At 45.0% G+C, this 19726-nt stretch overlaps 1 protein-coding gene across 20 annotated transcripts in view; it reads left to right on the top strand.

Moving 5' to 3' along the window:
* IRAG1 (inositol 1,4,5-triphosphate receptor associated 1) overlaps positions 1 to 19726 on the top strand; it is a 157559-nt gene that overhangs the window by 31647 nt on the left and 106186 nt on the right. For 6 of the 20 annotated variants that reach the window (XM_063782787.1, XM_063782800.1, XM_063782786.1 and 3 more), the window contains exons 1-2: positions 3607 to 3775; positions 6942 to 7046. The exons of 1 other annotated variant lie outside the window; for it this stretch is intronic. In XM_063782787.1, the coding sequence (XP_063638857.1) occupies positions 3709 to 3775; positions 6942 to 7046 (172 nt within the window). In that variant the 5' untranslated portion in view covers positions 3607 to 3708. Of the gene's footprint in view, positions 1 to 3371; positions 3492 to 3555; positions 3850 to 6941; positions 7047 to 19726 lie in introns of those variants that run through there. 13 more of the 20 variants (XM_063782804.1, XM_063782794.1, XM_063782798.1 and 10 more) reach the window with 9 other exon arrangements.

Here is a 19726-nt window from a genome sequence, read left to right as displayed (position 1 = left end):
CTTCCCTGGCCTTGGATTAAATGGCCTGTTGGGAGAGCCTCCCCGAGCTATGTGCCAGTCTGCCTCTGCTGGGCCCCTGCTTTTAGGCGGAGGACACATGACTGTCTCTGATGGGAATGAGTGAGAAGCTGAAGATTTTGGGAGAGCGAGGCCAAATCCCTGTGTGGCTCCAGGAACAAGGATAAATATAGCCAGAGTAATTGCTCATGCTCTTTTAAGGATTAAAAGTCAGCTTTTGGGCAAGCTGTGAAGCTCCATGATAGCAAGGGACACAGTTCCTTTTTTAGAGCTGTGGTCAGCACTCCTTGTGCATTGCTGGATCCCAGGCCTCCATGACGCTATTCCCAGTGGAGTAAAGGGATCGCCTTCACTGGTCTACCTGACACAAGGGAGGGATGGGTCTGAAGTGTTCCTGCCACATCCCATTGTCCCACATGATGTCTGGCACACTAAAGCTGCCCAATGAGCATTTTTAAATGGATGAGTGAGCTGTGAGAAATTTATGCTTTTAAAAATAACCTTTAGGATAAGATGTGTAGTCTAGTTAACAGTAGCATCCCAGTGCCAATTTCCTGGCTTTGAAATATACTGTACAACACCGATGTAAGATGTCTCCGTTGGGGAAGCTGGGTAAACGGTATGTAGGACTCTTTGTACTATTTTTGTAACTTCCTGTGTATCTATAATTATTCCAAAGTAAGAAGTAAAAAAAAATAATAACCTTTAGTCAGGATCATGCCAATACCCTTTGACACTTGGGGGAAGCAGTGCTGGAAGATGAATTGAGTAAATCCCTGTTTACAGCAATGCTTTTGTTTTGTTATTATTTATTAATGTAAACACATGTTTTGCTCATATGATTCAAAACTTTAAATGTATCAATAAGGTGTAACCATGGTCAGTCTTTACCCCAGCCACTTAGTTTTATTCCCCATTGGCCACTAATCTAAATGTTATTCATTTCTTGTGCTAATTTTAGAGATGATATGCATACTCACATATGAACTTGTGTGTATACATGAATGCAAGTATATATATGTATTTGTGTGTATATATGTACATATTACAATATGTACACACACACACACGCTCTTTTTCACTCAAATAGTAGCATTTGATAGACACTGTTATTTTACTTTTTCTACTTAATGTATCTTGGAATCTTTTCAGATCAGTACACCAAGAGCTTCCTCACCCTTTGTTGTGGCTGCACTCCATCTTCTGTTATGGCCCCAGTTGCTAGACATTTATGTTGTTTCCAATCCTTTTGCTTTTGTAAATAACGCTGCAATGAATAATCTTGTTCGTTTGTTGTTTCCCAAGTGTGGGAGTGTGTTTATAGAATAAATTCCTAGAAGTGGAATCGGGTCAAAGGGTATAATCTTGATAGTGCTAAGTTGTCCTTTATAGAACTTGTTCCATTTTTACACACTGACCAGTCATGTGTTTTATAAAATGGTATTGCTAATGCAATGATTAAAAAGTTATTTGGTGATGCCTTTGTGTGGTGAAAGCTGTGGGTCTTTACCCAAGAGAAACATAAACCACGTAGTGGCTTACATGCAATTTCAGTTGGCTCAGAGACCCCTGAAGGTTATCCGTGAACCCTGGGTTCAGAAACCCTGGCTGAAACGGAGGCAGCATGATAAAGAGGACAGAGCTTTAGGGACAGACCACCTGAATTCACATCTCAGTGCTGTCACTTATTTACTGGCTGTGGAACATCAAGCAAGTTGTTTTACTTCTTCCAGCCTCAGTTTCCTTTTGAAGGAAAGGCGTAGACACTTGTGAGGATAGAGTGCTTTTATGTAAATCATCTAATCTAATGCTAGGAATATAGTAGGTACTCAATATGATATATGATTTTGAACTCTCTCTCTCTCTCTCTCTCACACACACACACACACACACACACACACACACACAGCCAGCCCTAGGTTCCATTTCAACTTCTGATTTTGATTGTCCCTGTAGTGCCTGCTGCTGGACTCACAAGATCAACCTTTGAAGCGACATTCCCTAATGTGGGATCCTTGGACCAAGTACATGAGAATCACCCAAGGGCCTTCACTAAAATGCAGATTTCTGGGTCTGTGTCAGATCCATAGAATTAGAATTTCTGAAAGAGGAACCCAAGGAGCTTCACACTTGGGGGTTCTAATGCACATTGAAGTTGGAGAAACAGCACTGAAGAGTTTGGTCAGTTCCTTCTAGACCGTATACTTGCAATTCTAGTAGTTACCACCATGTGGCTTTGTGGGGGACGGGGGTTGTGGGGGGAGCCTGTACCTCCATGTGGACGGGTGTGGACACTTGAGAGAAAGCATGGCTAGTACCCAAGACAGCCTCCTCTGGTTTCATTTACAAAAAACAATTATTGATGAGGGTAGCAGACTTCATGCGCTGCACCCCTGTTAGTGATCTCTCTTACAACAACCACACAGAAGAGACAGGACTTCCTGAGAACCACATGCCTGAGGAAGGTGCTGGGATGGAGGCTCAGTGGGCCAGGCTCAGTGGAGAGTGTCTGCCACTGCTGAACAACTGATCTGTGGCCAGGAGCTGAGCATAAGGACTGTGTTTGCCAGGAGAGCTTGAGGCCATAGGCCTGGGAGCTCCAATCCCTAGTGCTCTCTACCATGACTACTGAATGTTTTCTGGGTGGCTAATGATGGCCAAAAGCTAGGGTTCCCGGATTTATCAAACAAAAATAGAGGATGACTAATTAAATTTGAATTTCACATAAATAACAGTCTTTAATACAAGTATGTCCTGTGTTTATCTGAAATCCAAATTTAAATGGGTGTCCTGTAATTTATCTAGCAACTTTACCTAGGGTTTCTCTGTGCTGCTCTAACCACAGAAGGGGCTGAAGTCCCCATGTGGCTTGCCCCCACCTTGGAGCTCCATGATCCTGGCCTTGGGTAGGCCCTATACCCAAGGCAGGTGAAGAGTGTGTATGGACAGGGTATGGATTTCCTGGGCAGGGGCAGGAAGCTCATTCATACTGATCTAGCTCTTATGAGATGCTGGCAGTGTGTTAAACACTTGACTAACATCTCATTTAATCCCCTGACTACCTAGTGAGTCAGGCATTATCATTATTATTTCCACTTTAGAGATGAGGAGACTGAGGCTCCACGATGTTAAGACCACAGGCTGTTTAATGGAGGAGCAAGGTTGACATCCCTGGGGCTGGTGCCAAGTCTGGGAGTAGCTGAATCTCCCAGGCCATTCTCTCTGGCAATCCCAAGAGTTTAACGCAGTGGGAGCAGCCCCTGCCCCCGAATCCCCAGGACAGGAACCATTCCCAGTTTCTCTTGGCGCTGGCCCAGGGTCTTCTCCAGGCTCACATGCTTGCTGGAGGCTCCAGGCGGGTGGGGAGATCTGCAGGGTCCCTTTGTTCCCGTCCGGCCAGGACAGTGTCCAGTGGCATGAGTTGCCATGGGGACTGCCATCTGCTGTGTGGATACCCATCGGAGGGGCCCAGGGTGAGCGACTGCCCCAAAGGCCCAGCCTGCCCTGAGCCCTGAGGCCAGCTGGTCGGCTTTCCCTGCCATTATCCCCCGAGCCAGGCCAGAGTGGGGCTCCCAGAGGAGCTCTCGGCTCTAAGTCCCAGCCCCTCTCAGAGGAGGCGTGCGGCCGAGGTTCTGCAGCCAGAGGCTTCTCGGCTCCGAGCTCCGGAGCCAGATGTAACATTGACCTTAAATGGTAAAAGCTCCCCAGAGTGAAGGGAGGCTGGCCAGAGGAGGAAAGGAGAATAACTCAGTTTTAGGTAAGCCTCCCCCATATCCTAGAATAACCTGCCTCTTCGGCTGGGAAGCGGAGGGAACCTTCTCTTCCTTAAAGGTACAGGGTGCTGGGATGCGGGCGCTAAACTTTAACTTTCCAGGGGAGCTGGCTTTGTTGGGTGGCATTTCAGCTGAGTATCTTTATTGTTGCTGTCTTAAGTTTTAATTCAGAAGTGAATCTTGCCAGTCCTAACTTAACTAGATTGTGCTCCTTTTGCTTGCCGTTGGAAAGTGTGCACAGCTCAGGGTGAAAATGTGGGTCCTGACAGGCGATTGCAACCCCTAGCTTTCCTGTGGGCCCCTTTGTGGCAACAGTGGGGTCTTCAGCTTTGGCAAGTCTGCTAACAGGGCTTTCTCCCCTCTGTGCTTCCTGTGTCTCTCTCTCTGTCCCCCTACGCCCCTCTGCCTTGAACCTGGGCTGGCATGACCTGTCTAGATCCTTAAGCCTGCCTCTATTTCTGTCTCTGCCCGTCCCATCCTGTGTTCTTGTCACAGTCCCTGTTTTTATCTCTGTCCCTGTCTCCTCTTTTGTCTCCAGCTTCCCCTGGCCTGTGCCCTTCCCTGCTCCCTAGAGGGGGTGTACGTGCCCGGCCCGTGCCCGGCCCTGCTCACCTCCAGGGCTCCGAGTTGAAGCGATTCCTAGAGTGAGCACCATTTGAACTGGCTTTTTCCAAAGGAAAAGCCAGTGGAAGCCAGAGGCCAGAGAGAGGCCCAGCTGTCTTGCTCCCTCCTGCCCAGGAAACAGTTGTAAAGGCTACAGAGGCTCTGCAGTTTGAGTAAACAGCAGCCCGGGGTCTGGGACCCCTGGCCAGCACTCCAGCCTCCCAGAGCTCGGCAGCTGCTGAACACTCTTCAGGCTGCTCGCTGGGGTGGCACAGGGAAGTAAATCTGGTCTGAGCAGAGTCTTTTGCAGGGAAAAGGAGGAAGCTTCCTGGGACTGTGAGGCTGGGGGTCCAAAGGAGTCAGGACCTGCCAAGGATTGTATTGCCCCCACCGAGGGACGATGACATGCTAGTGAGGCAGGTGGAGTTGCCCATCCCCCTGCACTCCCCTACCCCAACAGTTCTATGGGGGAGGGAACTCAGGTTAAGTGACTTGCCTAAAGTCATTCCACCAAGATGGAGCGGAGCTAGGACTCAAACCCTGTATGAATTTGTATGACTCTAACTCCAGTGCCCATGCCTCTCAACACAGACGTGAATGCCAGGGTATGATGCTGCCTCCAATTGTGTCTTGCGATTTTTGACCTAATGGACAAAACAGTTGTCATTATCATGTTTGTACTGTCCATGATTCCATAGTGCGTGCGTGTGTGTGTGTGTGCATGCATGTTTGGTGGGTGGCTGTTTATATTCACAGCGGATGTACCTATCTTTATGCTTGGAGGTAAGGGAGGCATTCCTGTATCCTTTATCATCTTGGAGGGATAACCATGTGCTAGCTGCTACTACATGATTGGTTATCCCCATAAATATATTTCTGAAAGAAAATAAACAGCAAACACATGGTTCTTACTATGTATTGAACACTGTTCCCCTTCCCATACATTAACTCATGACTCCCACAGCTCTACAAAGCAGGGGTCATTCTTTCCACCCTGGTCTTGTAGAGGAGGACACTTTAGCACAGAGAGGCTGCACAGCTGATGCTCAGCCCCAGGCCATGGTCTCTGGAGGCTCTGCTCTTGACCTCCATGGTCAGCTCCCGTCTGCTTGGGACCCCGTGTCAGAGTGCAGCGGGGGAATCACTGGCCCCCTTGCAACATGGTGCATCTGAGGCTTTCCACGAGGGATTTCACATGCCCCTCACAGAATGCCATGGGGGATGTATCTTTACCTTACTGCTCCAGGTGAGGACACTGGGGCTAGGGGATGTTAAATGACTCGTCCAAGCTCACCCAGCCACCAAGTGACAAAGCAGGGAATTTAAATAGTATCTTGGGTGAGGAAGTTAGGGCCATGTGAAACCTACTTGAAACTGAATCCCTGGGAGGCTGAGGAGGCTCATGGTTTGGGGATGAGGAGTTCTGTGGGTCTGTGTGAGGAAGCTAGGTTCCTTGACTGATGGGCTGAACTATACGTGATGGGTCCTCAGCTTTCTAAAAAGCCCTGCCTTTCTCCTCTAAGTCTTTGTAACAGAGGTGGACAGAAGCACCCCACACCTTCTGGAGGAGCAGACTGAGCCCTGCAAGGGCAGAGACCTTATCCCGTTCCTCACCCGTTGTGTGTCTAGCACCCAGAATGCCGGGAGCACACGAAGTGCTCAGGTTCAATCATGTTTCTGTGAATAAATGGACACAATGCTCATAAAGTGGGTTCTGGTTACAAAGGGCCCTGGGTTGATTTTGTACATGTGCCTGATGATCAGATTCATCTAGTTTGACCCTAAAGAACACAAGGTGGGGGCCTGAAGTTACCCACCTCTCTCACCCTGCCTCCTCTCCTGGGTCACCTCACAGAGCCTGGACTGCCCCTCAGCCGCTCTCTCTGGGGCTTATTGGTCAGCAGAGGGATTGTTTGCTGACTGAATAGAAGCAGAGGCCTGGGTAGATAGGGAGAAGAGAGCTTGGAGCCCCCAGACTCTGGCCCTGCCCCTGCCCCTTGGGGAGCTGAGTCAGAGGAGGGAGATGGAGAGCTGAGTTCTCAGGTAGTGAATGTAAAAGGAAACGGGGGAGAAAATTGGTATTAATTGAGCTCCTACTTTGTGCCAGGATCTGTGCTAGATCTGTTATTTAATGTAAGCCTCATGTTAGAGATGAGGAGAGAGGCATACAGCTGGTAGGTGGTGGACTCCAGCTCAAGCCACCTTGGTCCAAAGTGGGCGCTTCCTGCATTAGATGTCACCCTGCCTCTAGTTAGTAACTTAGGTCCTGGGGCAGTTACTGAGTGTCACAGTCCAAATCACAGGAAAATCATGAATAGAGGGAAAGGGGATATCATGTTAGTCCTGTGGACCTTGGAGGCTAGACTCTGAGTTCAGGTGACAGTCCAGGGCAGCCTCACAAATGGGCCTTCAAATTCAGAGTCTTAGCAGAGGCAACCCACGCCCATGACCCTGGACAAGCCCTGCCTTCTCTGCAAGGGCTTTCTCCAAGGGAGGTGGAAAGCAGAGGACAGTTGGTCAGACAGGAAACATTTTTTTTTTTTTTAGACAGGGTCTCGCACTGTCACCCAGGCTGGAGTGCAGTGGTGCAACCCCACCTCCCGGGTTCAAGCAATTCTCATGCCTCAGCCTCCCAAGTAGCTGGGATTACAGGTGAGTACCACCATGCCTGGCTAAGTTTTACATTTTTAGTAAAGATGGAGTTTTTTCATGTTGCCCAGGCTGGTCTCGAACTCCTGACCTCAAGTGATCAGCCCACCTCAGCCTCCCAAAGTCTGGGATTATAGGCGTGAGCCATCGCACCCGGCCAGACTGAAAACTTTTCCTAGCAGAGAAGACATGTAAAAAAAGTCTGCTAAGGCTGGGCTTAATCAGCTCTGGTTACTTTCTTCCTATTACTTTTTTATTTGTAATTTGTAATTTCTATTCAGTTTTTTCTAGTAAAAAAAGTAATGCATGTTCTTTGCTAGACTTTCTTGGAAAATATAGAAATGGATATAAATAAGAAATTCAGAAATAAATATAAAGAAATAAAAAACCCTCTAGAATCCTATTCCTCAGTGATAAGTATTGTTTATATTATGGTGTGTTTCTTCCTTTACATTTCTCTATATTTTGTAAAACTAGGATCTTAGTGTGTATGTTATTTTTTAGTCTGCTTTTTAAAACTGAGCATTCTAATATAATCCTTTTTTCCATATCATTAAAGATTCTCCAAAACATGATTTTTCAATGGTTTTATAACATAGAGTCATTTTAGCTGTGCAACAATTTAATCACTGTTCCTCTTCTTGGCATTTACAAATGTGATTTTTCTTTGGGGACTTTCTCAGTGGCACATGTGACATGATGGCTTTTCCATAGGTTTATAGCATTTGGAGACTCAGCTCTCAGAGGTGGGTTTGTGTGGTGTGGCCCAAGGTGTGGGCTTGTTCTGCAAGATGATTGTATGTGGGATACTGACCCAGCCTTAAACACACAACATCACATTGTAAGAACATTATTCCTTCTTAAGTTCTTTTTATTCCTTTGAATGAAGGAGAGAAAGCCTCTATTTGAGGTAGGGTGACCAACTGTCCAGGGTCACCCGGGAATGAGAATTGCTGCAGGACTTTCAGTGCTAAAATTGGGACAGGTCCTGGACAAATTCAAAAGGTTGATCACCCTCATTTAAGCCTCATATGCCTTCAACATCTTTCTGTTTGTTTCCTTTCTTAAAAAAATGAGAGCAGGCCTTAGCTAAGGTTTAATAACTGTTTTCATTTTATTTATTTTTATAACTCTATTTGTGGTAAGTGGTATTGCTTTTTCCATTTAAGGTAGGAATATAAAGTTTCCCTTTTAAATAAAAGTAATGACAATGGTAGCTAACACTTGGTGAGTGCGTACCGTGTGCTAGGCACTGTCCTAATGCTTTACCTGCAGTCGCTCATTCAGTCCTCACAGCAACCCTCTGAAGTAGTTACTGTCATTGTCCTCCTTATACAGATCAGGAAACTGGGGCACAGAGAGGGCAAGAAACTTGCCTAACAACACAAAGTTAGTAAATGGCCAACCGGGGTTTCAGTCTTGATTTTCTGGCCCATTGCTACTCAAATGAAAGAATATTAAGTAAATAAAGGCATAGGTAAAACACAGGCATGGGAAAAATTGTGAGCATAGTGTATAAATGAGTCAGGTCATTCCACCACGGCTTGGTGGAAATCGGGTTGTAGGAACTTGGTGGAATCCAGGTATTGGTGAGTGCAGGGTGTTGGGGAAGTTGAGTCATCCCAGCAAAACCAACAGGAATTTAGGAACCAATGGGCTCAGTGAGAGAGGCTGAGAGGGATGAGACTATACACTGCACACAGCCTGGCTCTAGGGGTGGGATGTGGTTCCCAGAGTGGCCACCAGGGAAGGGACACAGAGAGGCCACAGAGAGTTCTGTGGCTGATAAGCAAATCAAGAGGGTGTTTCCAGAGAGCCCAAGCTTCCTGGCTCATCAGGAGGAGAAGAAAGCCTGAAGACATTCTTGACTTTGCTCATACAGGTGTGGTGAAAATAACCCCGGGCCCTGAGTCAGGAGGTGGGCTCAGTGTTGGCCAGCTCTTCCCTTATTATCACAGTGGGGAGATGACATCTTGTAATGGAGGCAGCACAGTGTCCCTATGGAAAGTGTGGACCCTGGAGTGACCGTGTGGCTCCACTACTGAGCAGCTGTATCCCTTGATCTGCACCTAATCTGTTGGCGCTTCAGTTTCTTCTCCTGTAATATGGGTTCAGTATCCCTTACCAAAATGCTTGGGACCACAGGTGCTTCAGATTTCACTTTTTTTTTTTTTTTTGGACTTTGGAATATTTGCATCATATTCACCCAGTTCAGCATCCCAAATCCAAAAATCCAAAATCTGAAATGCTCCAGTGAGCATTTCCTTTGAGTGTCTTGCCAGTGGCCAGAAATTCTTGCATTTTGGATCATTTTAGATTTCAGATTTTTCAGATTTGGAATGCTCGACCTATAATGATAGTGTCCATTTTACAAAGTTAAATACCACCCCCCCCCCAAAAAAAAAAGCAAAGCTAAATCCCTTAGCCCACTGTCTATTCTTAGCACTCAGTATACATTAGGTCTTATTATTTCTAGCCCCTGTCTGTTCCCCTCCAGAGATTCCATCAAGAAGACTTGTGCACTGGGTTTGAGGCTCTGACCATCCACAGTCCTGGGTCCTATTCTCAACTCCAAAAACACCGCGAGGAGAGTGGTGGACTTACTCTCAAGAGGATTGGGCATCTGTATCTGGTGAAGTCTTTAAGGAGGCCCAATAAATAACACCTCTTTCCTTCACTGAAGCTTTAAGCCTTGTTGGGAATTCAGAGACTAATATCACCTGTATGACTGATGAAGCTGGTATTGGAAAGTGTTTGGATCAACAGGCAAGTAGGTTTTCTAATATTGCATTGAGCAGATTTATCCCCCAGCCCTAGGGGGTGCCCACTGGGGAAAGTAGGGCTCTTTAAATATTAAAGCTTGGAGAAACAGAGCAGAATGTGTGTCCCCTGAAAGCAGCTAATTCCCTAGAGAAACAGAAGAGGGAGGGCTGAGCTATTCATGCAGGTACTTCTCAGAACTCACCATCAGATAGCCATTCTCTTGGTGTGGAAGAGCGTGGCACTCTGGGGTACCACAGTGAGGGCCTGGCTAAAGCCCACTTGCAAGGCTGGTCTCCCATGGGCACCTGGCGAGACTTGTGCCCTGCCCTAGTGAGAGACAGGCAGGGCCGAGGCTGCAGGGGTTGCCACATGGTCCCATGGGCACCCCCTCTCCTCCCTTTTCCAGTTAATCAATCCTCATCTTTTCTCCAGAGATGCCTGGTGGGGAACTTGTTTAATGCAGAGTCCTTCCTTAGACAAGGCAAGCATCTGACTAGAAGTATCTGCGGCGATGAATTTTCCTTTTTTCACAGAAGTTTCATTTAGGCAACTCCAGACAGGGAGCAAGTGATCTCTTAACTCCTTTCTTCTGGGTTACTTCTTACAGATAGATGAGAAAATATATGGGAAAGGAACTACCATTCCTTGAGCAAGTTTGTATGTGCCAGGCACATTTTATACAATATCTCATCAAATCTGTACTTTAGCCATGCAAGGGAGGTATTTGTGAACAAACTGATTCAAGGAGGATAGTAACTAGTATGAGAAGAATGAGAGTCAAACCAAAACCATCAGACCACCAAGCCCCATCTCTTTCCATCTCTCTGTGGCCTATAGACCTGGCTGCAGGACAGAGTGATAATGCCTGACCCTTTGTTCCTGCCCCTATAAGAACAAAGCCCTGGAGGTCCCAGTGCTGCTGCTCAGAGCTGAGGTCCTGAGCTCTCGGGGCAGGGCACTGGAGCAGCTTCCCCACTAGGCTTGCTCTACTTTGCACTTCTCTTGGTTTCTTTCAGTATGTAATGATCTTTATCAGGTCTCCTAGTCTTGTTTATGAACAAGTTCCTTCCTCTATTTAGAAGGAAAAATACAAATTTAGAATCACAAGCTTTTTACTGGCAAGAAATGCCATGTCCTACATTGTGTGTCTTGAGTCACTTTCTATGGCTCTCCAAAGTTTGTGCCCTAAAAGTCTGTAAATGTTGCCGAGGTCACCCAGTCTGTTCAAATCCCAGCCCCACAACTTACTGTTTGACTTGGGCGAATGATCTAACCTCTGAGTCCCCTTACCTATGAAACGGATTGCTAGATCTAAAGTACTTATACCTGAATAAGTACCCAATAAGTAACTATTATTATTGAAGCCCAGATTAATATTGAGCACATGGGAGTCCTCTATTTTGGATGCCCCAAATGGTCAGGTTTCCCCAAGGACTCTCTTGTCATATTTTTGACATGTATGGGTATGGTAGAAAGAATGTAATGTCTTCCTGGGCTTCTTACCTAAGACATCTTTCTTGTTTCCCACCTGAGATCTAACTGGTCCCCGTTGTAGGTTGGAAGGCAATGATGATAAGGCTAGGTGTTGTCAAGATAAACCTGGCTAGTTGGCTTCTAAGAGACTTCCCCAAGGAGCATCACCTTGGGGATGTTCTAGAGTCCTGGACCTATCCCTAAGCCTGGTTAGTGACCTGGAATTGATTAGTTGATTGCTTATGTAGAGACTGACTCACAATAATCAAACTCACAAGAGACTGAAGTATACAATTTTTTTTTTTTTTCAAGAGAGGCAGGGTCTCACTCTGACCCCTGGGCTGGAGTGCAGTGGTATAGTCACAGCTGACTTGCAGCCTTGACCTCCCTGGCTCAAGTGATCCTCCCACCTCAGCCTCCCAAGTAGCTAGGACTACAGGCATATACTACCTCACCTGGCTAATGTTTTAAACGTTTTTTTGTTTTAGAGACAGGGTCTTGCTATGTTGCCCATGCTGGTCTCAAACTCCTGGACTCAAGTGATACTCTTGCCTCAGCCTGCTAAAGCACTGAGATTACTAAAGTATACAGTTCTTTTAATTCTTTTTTTTTTTTTTGGGGGGGGGGAACGGAATCTTGCTGCATCACCCACGCTGAAGTATAGTGGTGCGATCTCGGCTCACTGCAACCTCTGCCTCCCAAGTAGCTGGGATTACAGGCATGCGCCACCATGCCCAGATAATTTTTTGCATTTTTAGTAGAGACAGGGTTTCACATACCTCAAGTGATCCACCTGCCTCAGCCTCCTTTCAAAGTGCTGGGATTACAGGTGTAAGCCACTGCACCCAGCCAAGTATACAATTCTGAATGTCTATGTGCCAGTATATGATAGGAGACAAACCCTTTCCAATGACCAAAATGCTTGATAGATAGAGATTTAGGTAAGAAGGCAGAAAGTTCTGAGGGGTGGGTCACCTAAGCTATGATGTGGCCTGATGAGCCACCTCTGCCTACAGCAGAGAGACTTTTCCAGAGCTCAAGAAGGGCCTCTTTCCTCTGGGAAGTTTGGACAAGCCTTTCTCTTTGCTGTAGAAAAATGCTCTATAAAATGGTAGTTATTATGTGATATTCACATAGTCTGTCCCAGCACACAAGAAATTGCAGATCCCACCTATATATTGGTTAAAGTTCTTTGGTTGCCAGATCTCAGAAGCCTATGTTGGCTAACTTAAGAGAAAGTAGGATTTATTATAAGGTATTTGAGAAAATCAAAGGAAAAGGTAGGTAGCCAGCAATGCCTCAGGAAGGCAGGACCCAGGGCAGCTTTCAGATCCCAGCAGCAGGAAATTGCCAGCCTTTTCTCTTTATTATTATTATTATTATTATTATTATTATTATTATTATTATACTTTAAGTTTTAGGGTACATGTGTACAATATGCAGGTTAGTTACGTATGTATACATGTGCCATGCTGGTGTGCTGCACCCATTAACTCGTCATTTAGCATTAGGTATATCTCCTAATGCTCTCCCTCCCCTCTCTCCCCACCCCACAACAGTCCCCAGAGTGTGATGTTCCCCTTCCTGTGTCCATGTGTTCTCATTGTTCAATTCCCATCTATGAGTGAGAAGATGCAGTGTTTGGTTTTTTGTCCTTGCGATAGTTTACTGAGAATGATGATTTCCAATTTCATCCATGTCCCTACAAAGGACATGAACTCATCATTTTTTAAGGCTGCATAGTATCCCATGGTGTATATGTGCCACATTTTCTTAATCCAGTCTATCATTGTTGGACATTTGGGTTTATTCCAAGTCTTTGCTATTGTGAATAATGCCGCAATAAACATACGTATGCATGTGTCTTTATAGCAGCATGATTTATAGTTTGCCAGCCTTTTCTCTACAGGAGAGGTCTTCAAGTTTTTTGGATGTTGCATCTTATTAGTTTAGAGAAAATTTTTTTAGCATGCACCTCCAATTTATGTATATTTCTTTATTATAAATCATATTCATGAGCTATTGTACTAATGCGTTACTTTATAAAACATAAAAATAGAAATTTTTAAAGAACAAGAAAGATGAAATAATATTTTGAAAATCATGCTTTTTTTTTTTTTTAAAGTGTCAACAACTTTCCTGCTTTCCCTAAATAAGTATTCTTTGGTCATGATTCTATGTGCTTCTTCAAGGGGAAAGAGAAGAAAATCGTATTACCAGAAGCTAGTGAGCTCTGGAGCCAGGGAAGAGGTTCCATCCAGAATGAGCTGTAGCTAAGGAGAGTCACAGTCACTGCCAGAGATGTGGTGCTGGAGCAAGGGAGGAAAGGCCCAGGCCTCTCTCTCCTCCCATCCGCTACTGGTCCCTTGGCCAAACTCAGCCTGCAAGCAAAGGAGCTCAAGTTATACATTCCATAGGTGTCATCCTGAAGCACACAGCAGAGAACCAGGGGGCAGGGCAGGGAGAAAGGGAAGGAGGGCAGAGGAAAACCAGCTCAGATACCTCATGTGGAAGAGGGACATCCTTACTTCCTGAATTATTATATTAAATTTTCAGTTTTATCCGCTACTTTGTAAAATTTTTTTTTGAGAATTACTTTTAGCTTTATTAGTAGAAGTATTTTCATTGTACTTTTTTTTTTTTTTGGCACAAACCTTTTAAGCCGCATACACATTTTATGATAGTAGGTTTGGTTAAAACTAGATAAATATGTTTTATTAACCTACTTACTTGGGCACACACAAACTGTGTCACCCTTCAGGAAAAACAAATGGATACATGAGGGTGCTACATCAGTTCCGTAACACTGTAGAATTTCCCTTACAACAGCTCACAAACTGGATATAACTGGCCTTTCAATACATGAACCAGCACCACTGCCAATCTGTTTATTAAATATTAAGGAAGTGTACTTTGTTACTATTTTTAATTAAAAATTGAAGGTTTTTATTTTAAATTTCCTTCCTATATTCCACCAAGTCATCCTGCATTCCCTGGATGACATACTCTACTCTGAAGATCACTGCCCAGGCCACAGGCCCAGTATGACTAGGTTCCAGAAGCTCCTGGTCTCTAAGTTCTTGAAAGAAATAATCTGATAAGTCCAGCTTGGATCAGGGTCAATCAGTCATGGCCAGGGGACAGGATTGTGGGGTATAAATGTGGTCATGGGGAAGCCATCCCTCATATATAGGGGTTCTTACTAAAGAAGGGAAAATTGCTTGAAGTAAAAGTGTCTTCAAAGAATGTCATCACCCACTTATTTATAGTTGTCTTTCTGTCCTGCCTTCTAGAGATGTCTGTTAAGCCTCTCAACTCTGCAACCCCATACACAGAGAATTTCTTGGGTTACTTCCATAGATAACTAACCATGTCCATTGTTTATGGGTTTTTTTAAACCTTGTTAATACATTGGAGGGCAGCCCCGTTTCCTTGCAGTTATCTCCATGTATAGCCAACATTCCTAACAGGTCTGGGGTTCACAGACCTTATCAGACTTAGAGGAAGACTATTTATCAGGCCAGCTGGTCCCAGAAAGGAAAAAAAGATATGGTTGGTTATAGACATCAAGGATCTGTTGCATTAGACCTGAAAACATTTGGCAAGTTGTCCCTATATCACGATTCCTATAGTTTATACAGGACAAAAGTTGCTTAGGCACATGAACAAAGAGAGCCTGACTTTTTAGAGTCCCAGAGGGGAAGATTCCATTTGCTGAATCTCCAGAGACTTGTTTCACATGACAAGAGTAATAATAATGTGCTTATTACTGTAACTTTCTGTCATTTCTGTCTGTAAATTACTGTCATTTATTGAGCACCAGCTAAATACTATGTTAAGTTCTTTACATACATTATCTCATATTTTTGCAGCATCCTGTGATACAGGTTATAATATTATCTCTATGTTACTGATGAGAAAATGGAGACTTTGTGAGGCCGAGTAGTTCACTCAGGATTACACAGCTAGAAAGTGGCAGAGCCAAGGCCATATTGCCCTTGGTGCAAAGTGCATGCAGCCCATCAACAGATAGAAACTCATACTTGGAGTTTTTCAGGCCAGGAGAGAGTAGAGCTGGGACAATAAGATTTCAAAAAGGGTTAGATCATTATGGTTTTATAGAAAGGTATTAAGGGAAGCTAGCACCATGGCAGTTTGTAGCAGGTATTTGGTAGATACATTAAATGAATGAACAAATGCATGCATGAATTAAACCTCTCAGGTTTAAGGCAGTCAAGGTCTTCCAGCATCCGTCCCTGGTGCCACTTCCTAAGCTGAAATGAAGAGACCGTATAAGCAGTGGTCCTGAGTTGTAGGCCTGGTTCTGCCTTCAACTCATGTTGTGCTCTTGAGCAAATCAAATGTTCTTTCCAAGTCCTCATTTTCCTCATCTGTGAACCATTCACCCTACAAGGCCCAGTGATTCATCCCAATAGTTGCATGATGGAGCCCATCTCAGAGCAATAATTGACAGCTGGGCACTGTCAGTGACAAGGAGGAGGACTGCAGGTGTGTTTGAAGAGTCAGCTGTTATTGTTTATTTTCTACAATCCCATTCAAGTCCTTTGGTGACAGTTAGAATGGGCATCAGGTCCAAAGTTAATGGAAGGTTGTATTTTTTAAAAAAACATTTACTGCTAAAGGGAATGCCTATTTATTCTCTTTTTTATTAACAAGGCACTTGACTCATGCATTAGACATTTACTGCTCAGACTGGAAATGATGGTCCAGGCAGCCGCTAGAGCCTGGCCACTCTGCCCTCACACTACAGGGCCAGCTTCTCCCAGCACTCCAGCTCTGGGGGCAGATGAGTATGCCCTACAGGAGTAGTGGGTGGTGACAAAAGGACAAGATTTCTGTTCCTTGGAAGTGGTGAAACTCATAGGCACCAGAATTTGAGGGGCCTCCAGGAGGTGTCGGGCACCCCCTAAGAGCTCCCTAAGTAGAGGAGACCTGGTGAACGTGAAAAGACCCAGGAAGATGGATCAAGCAGCTAACTACCATCTGCATAGCACTTTCTCCTCCCACTGGAACTCACTGACCCTCCCTGAGGACCATGAAACCATGCTATCTGTGTAATCTTTCATGAATTATCTGGAGTTTTACAGTTTTATGCATTATAGGTAACATAATCCCTCTCACTGCCCCCTCTAACCCGCCCGGCCCCAAGGACCTTATTAGAATTTTTGTGAGCCCTATGTCACAAAAGGCATTGTTCTAAGAAGTTTATATTACATAATTCACAAGATTATTATTATCCATGTTTTACAAGTGAGGAAACTGAGGCATAGAAAGATGAAACAGCTTGCCCAAGGTCACATGGCAGGGCTGGGATATGAACCCGGGCAGCCCAGCTCCAGGGCCAATGGACATAATTACTGTCCTCTCTCACCTCTGGACACCCTCTAACCTAAGAGGGTTTAGGGCATTTCTGAATGGAGATTTCCCTTCCCCTTCCCCTTCCCCTTCCCCTTCCTTCCTTCCTTTCTTCCTTTCTTTTTCCCTTCCTCTCTCTTTCTCTCTCTTTCTTTCTCCCTCCCTTCCTCTCCTTCCTTCCTTCCTTCTTTCTTTCTGTCTCTCTCCCTTTCTTTCCTTCCTTCCCTCTCTTTCTTTCTTTCCCTTTCTTTCTTTTTTTCTCTTTCTTTCTTTCTCTCTCTCTCTCTTTCTTTCTTTCTTTCTTTCTTTCCTCCCTCCCTCCCTCCCTCCCTCTCTCTCTCTTTCTTTCTTTCTTTCCTCAGTTTCATTCTTGTTGCCCAGACTGGAGTGTAGTGGTGTAATCTCTGCTCACTGCAACCTCCACCTCCTGGGTTCAAGCGATTCTCCTACTTCAGCCTCCCAAGTAGCTGGGATTACAGGCATGCGCCACCATGCCTGGCCAATTTTTGTATTTTTAGTAGAGACAGGTTTCACCATGTTGGCCAGGCCAGTCTCAAACCCCTGACCTCAGGTGATCTACCTGCCTGGGCCTCCCAAAGTGTTGGGATTAGAGGTGCGAGCCACTGTGCCTGGCCCAGAGTGGAGTTTTAAAGAGGACACTTTGAGATACTCCTTGGAAAAACGCTTCATGGTCAAATAAATATGGGAAACATTATATCCTTTCACCCCTTCTTGGAGATTTATACTGCACATTTACTTTTAAAGGCTCTGAGATGTCCTGCAAGACAGAAACCTATCTCCCGCTGATATTCCCAAATAGAGTGAAACACATAACCTTTCTTTTCAGAGCTCCTGACAGCATCACCCAGATCTGGAGTTGTACAGAACTCTACACAACTTTGGGATAAGTGGTTAGTGGTATTCCTACTTGGGTGGACACAGGATGGATCACGTGGCATCTAGAGAGTCCTTGCTGCTTGCAGAACTGCTAAGGAAAGCTCTCAGTGAGCAAGGTCAGCTCACAAACCTTCTGCCTGAGAGGCAGACAGTGGGCCGGAATGGGGAAGGCATGGGCTCTGACGGCTTCAATCCCTGTTTGGCCACCCATTAGCTCTGTGACTCTGGAGGTCACAGCATCACATTGAACTTCAGTTTCCTTATCTGCAAAGTGGCATCCACCTCATAGGGCAGTTGGGGGATTGAGTGAGTAAATATGCCTAAAGCACCAGGCACCAGATCTGTGGTTGCCAGGGCCTGGGGGGAAGGGGAACAGGGAGTGACTGCTTCATTGGTACAGAGTTTCCATTTGGGATGATGAAAGTGTTCTGGAACTAGATAAGGGTGGTAGGTGCACAACATTGCGAATGTACTTAATGCCACTGAATCGTATGCTTTTAAAAAGCTCTATGCTTCTGATGGATAGAGAATGTTGTTATTGTTATCATTGCCTGTTTTGCTTATTTCTACAGTCTCCTGGTCTCACGTAGAACTAGGACACTAAGATTGGAAGCTTCCAAGGAGCAGTATAGACACAACTTCACCATGTCAGGCTGAAGGGCATTGTGCCTCTTTTCTACTCCAAAGAGGTCAGGGGACCCCTTGGTCCAAGGGATAGTTTCTTCCTGAGAAAGGGAAGGGGAAGCTCTTGGGTTGACCTTGGGTTGAACAAAAGAACAGGGAGGAAATTTAGAGAGCTGAGGTTGAGCTTGTGGGACACACTCAGATTTAGACTCATAGCAGCATCAAAAGGGAACATTAACCCAGGATTGCAGAAGGTGACAGAAGACCCAGAAAAGGTAAACATTGGTCTGTTTGGTACAGGCAGAATCTGCCCCAGGAAAAAGCTTCGATTACAAATGAGGTGCCAACTGGTAGAGTGTTTGCAGAGGTCCGTGCCAGCATCGACCAGTTGCCTACCAAGAGGGCATTTCTAAACAATGGTGGGTCTGAGAATACATTTCAGATGGTGGCTATTTTACAAAGACTTTGAAAAGAGAGGCAAATTGAGAGAGGGCCACTGTGGTGGCGTGGAAAGGGCACTGGGCTGGGGTCAGTCTCAGCTGGGCTCCTAATGGCTGTGTGACCTTGCCGCATCACTTCATCCTCTGAATCTGTCAGCCTCCACATCAAAAAGCAGACGTAATCGTTTCCTCCTTACAGTATTTCTGTGAGGAATAAATTAAATAATATGTCTGAAATAGCTTAGACAAAGGAAAGCTCTAAACAGCAAGAGGGCAGTATTAAAAACTAGGAACATCCTTTAGGGATTGCCATCAGGAGACGACAAGATGAAATCGCTCCCTTCTAAGAACCTTGGGCTCTCTCAGCGTGAAAGCAGTTAAATAGACCCAGCATGTTGTTGAGGCTTGGAGAAAGCAAGGATAAGCAGCTTCCCAGTAAATGTAAAATTTCCATATGACCCAGCAATTCCAGTCCTAGGTCTATATGCAAAAGAATTGAAAACAGGTGTTCAAACAAAAGTTGTATCACAATGTAACAGCACTATTCACAATAGCCAAAAGGAGGAAACAACCCGAATGTCTATCACCTGATGAATGAATAAACAAAATGTGGGATGGATAGACAGATAGATGATAGATAGATAGATAGATAGATAGATAGATAGATAGATAGATAGACAGAGAGATAGATAATGATGGAATATTATTCAGCTATAAAAAGGAATGAAGTATGGATACATGCTACCATGTGGATAAACCTCAAAAACATTATCTAAGTGAAAGAAGCTAGACCGAAAATGTCACATATTTTATGGTTGCATTCATATAACTATCCAGAACCGGTTAAAGCCATAGGGACAGAAAGCAGATTCGTGGTTGGCAGGGCCTGCCAGAAAGGAGGAACAGGGAGTGACTGCTTACTGGGTACAGAGTTTCCATTTGGGATGATGAAAAAGTTCTGGAACTAGGTAGGGGTGATAGGTGCACAGCATTGTGAATGTGCTTAATGCCACTGAATTGTACACTTCAAAATGGTTAAAATGATAAATTGTATGTCACACATATTTTATCATAATTTTTTAAAAAAGAAGTTTACTGGTGAAGAGGAAA

Source organism: Pan troglodytes, chromosome 9 (genome assembly GCF_028858775.2).
Source record: "Pan troglodytes isolate AG18354 chromosome 9, NHGRI_mPanTro3-v2.0_pri, whole genome shotgun sequence".
In the NCBI taxonomy this organism is placed as follows: Eukaryota; Metazoa; Chordata; class Mammalia; order Primates; family Hominidae; genus Pan; species Pan troglodytes.
This window is presented reverse-complemented; position numbering and strand designations above follow the sequence as displayed.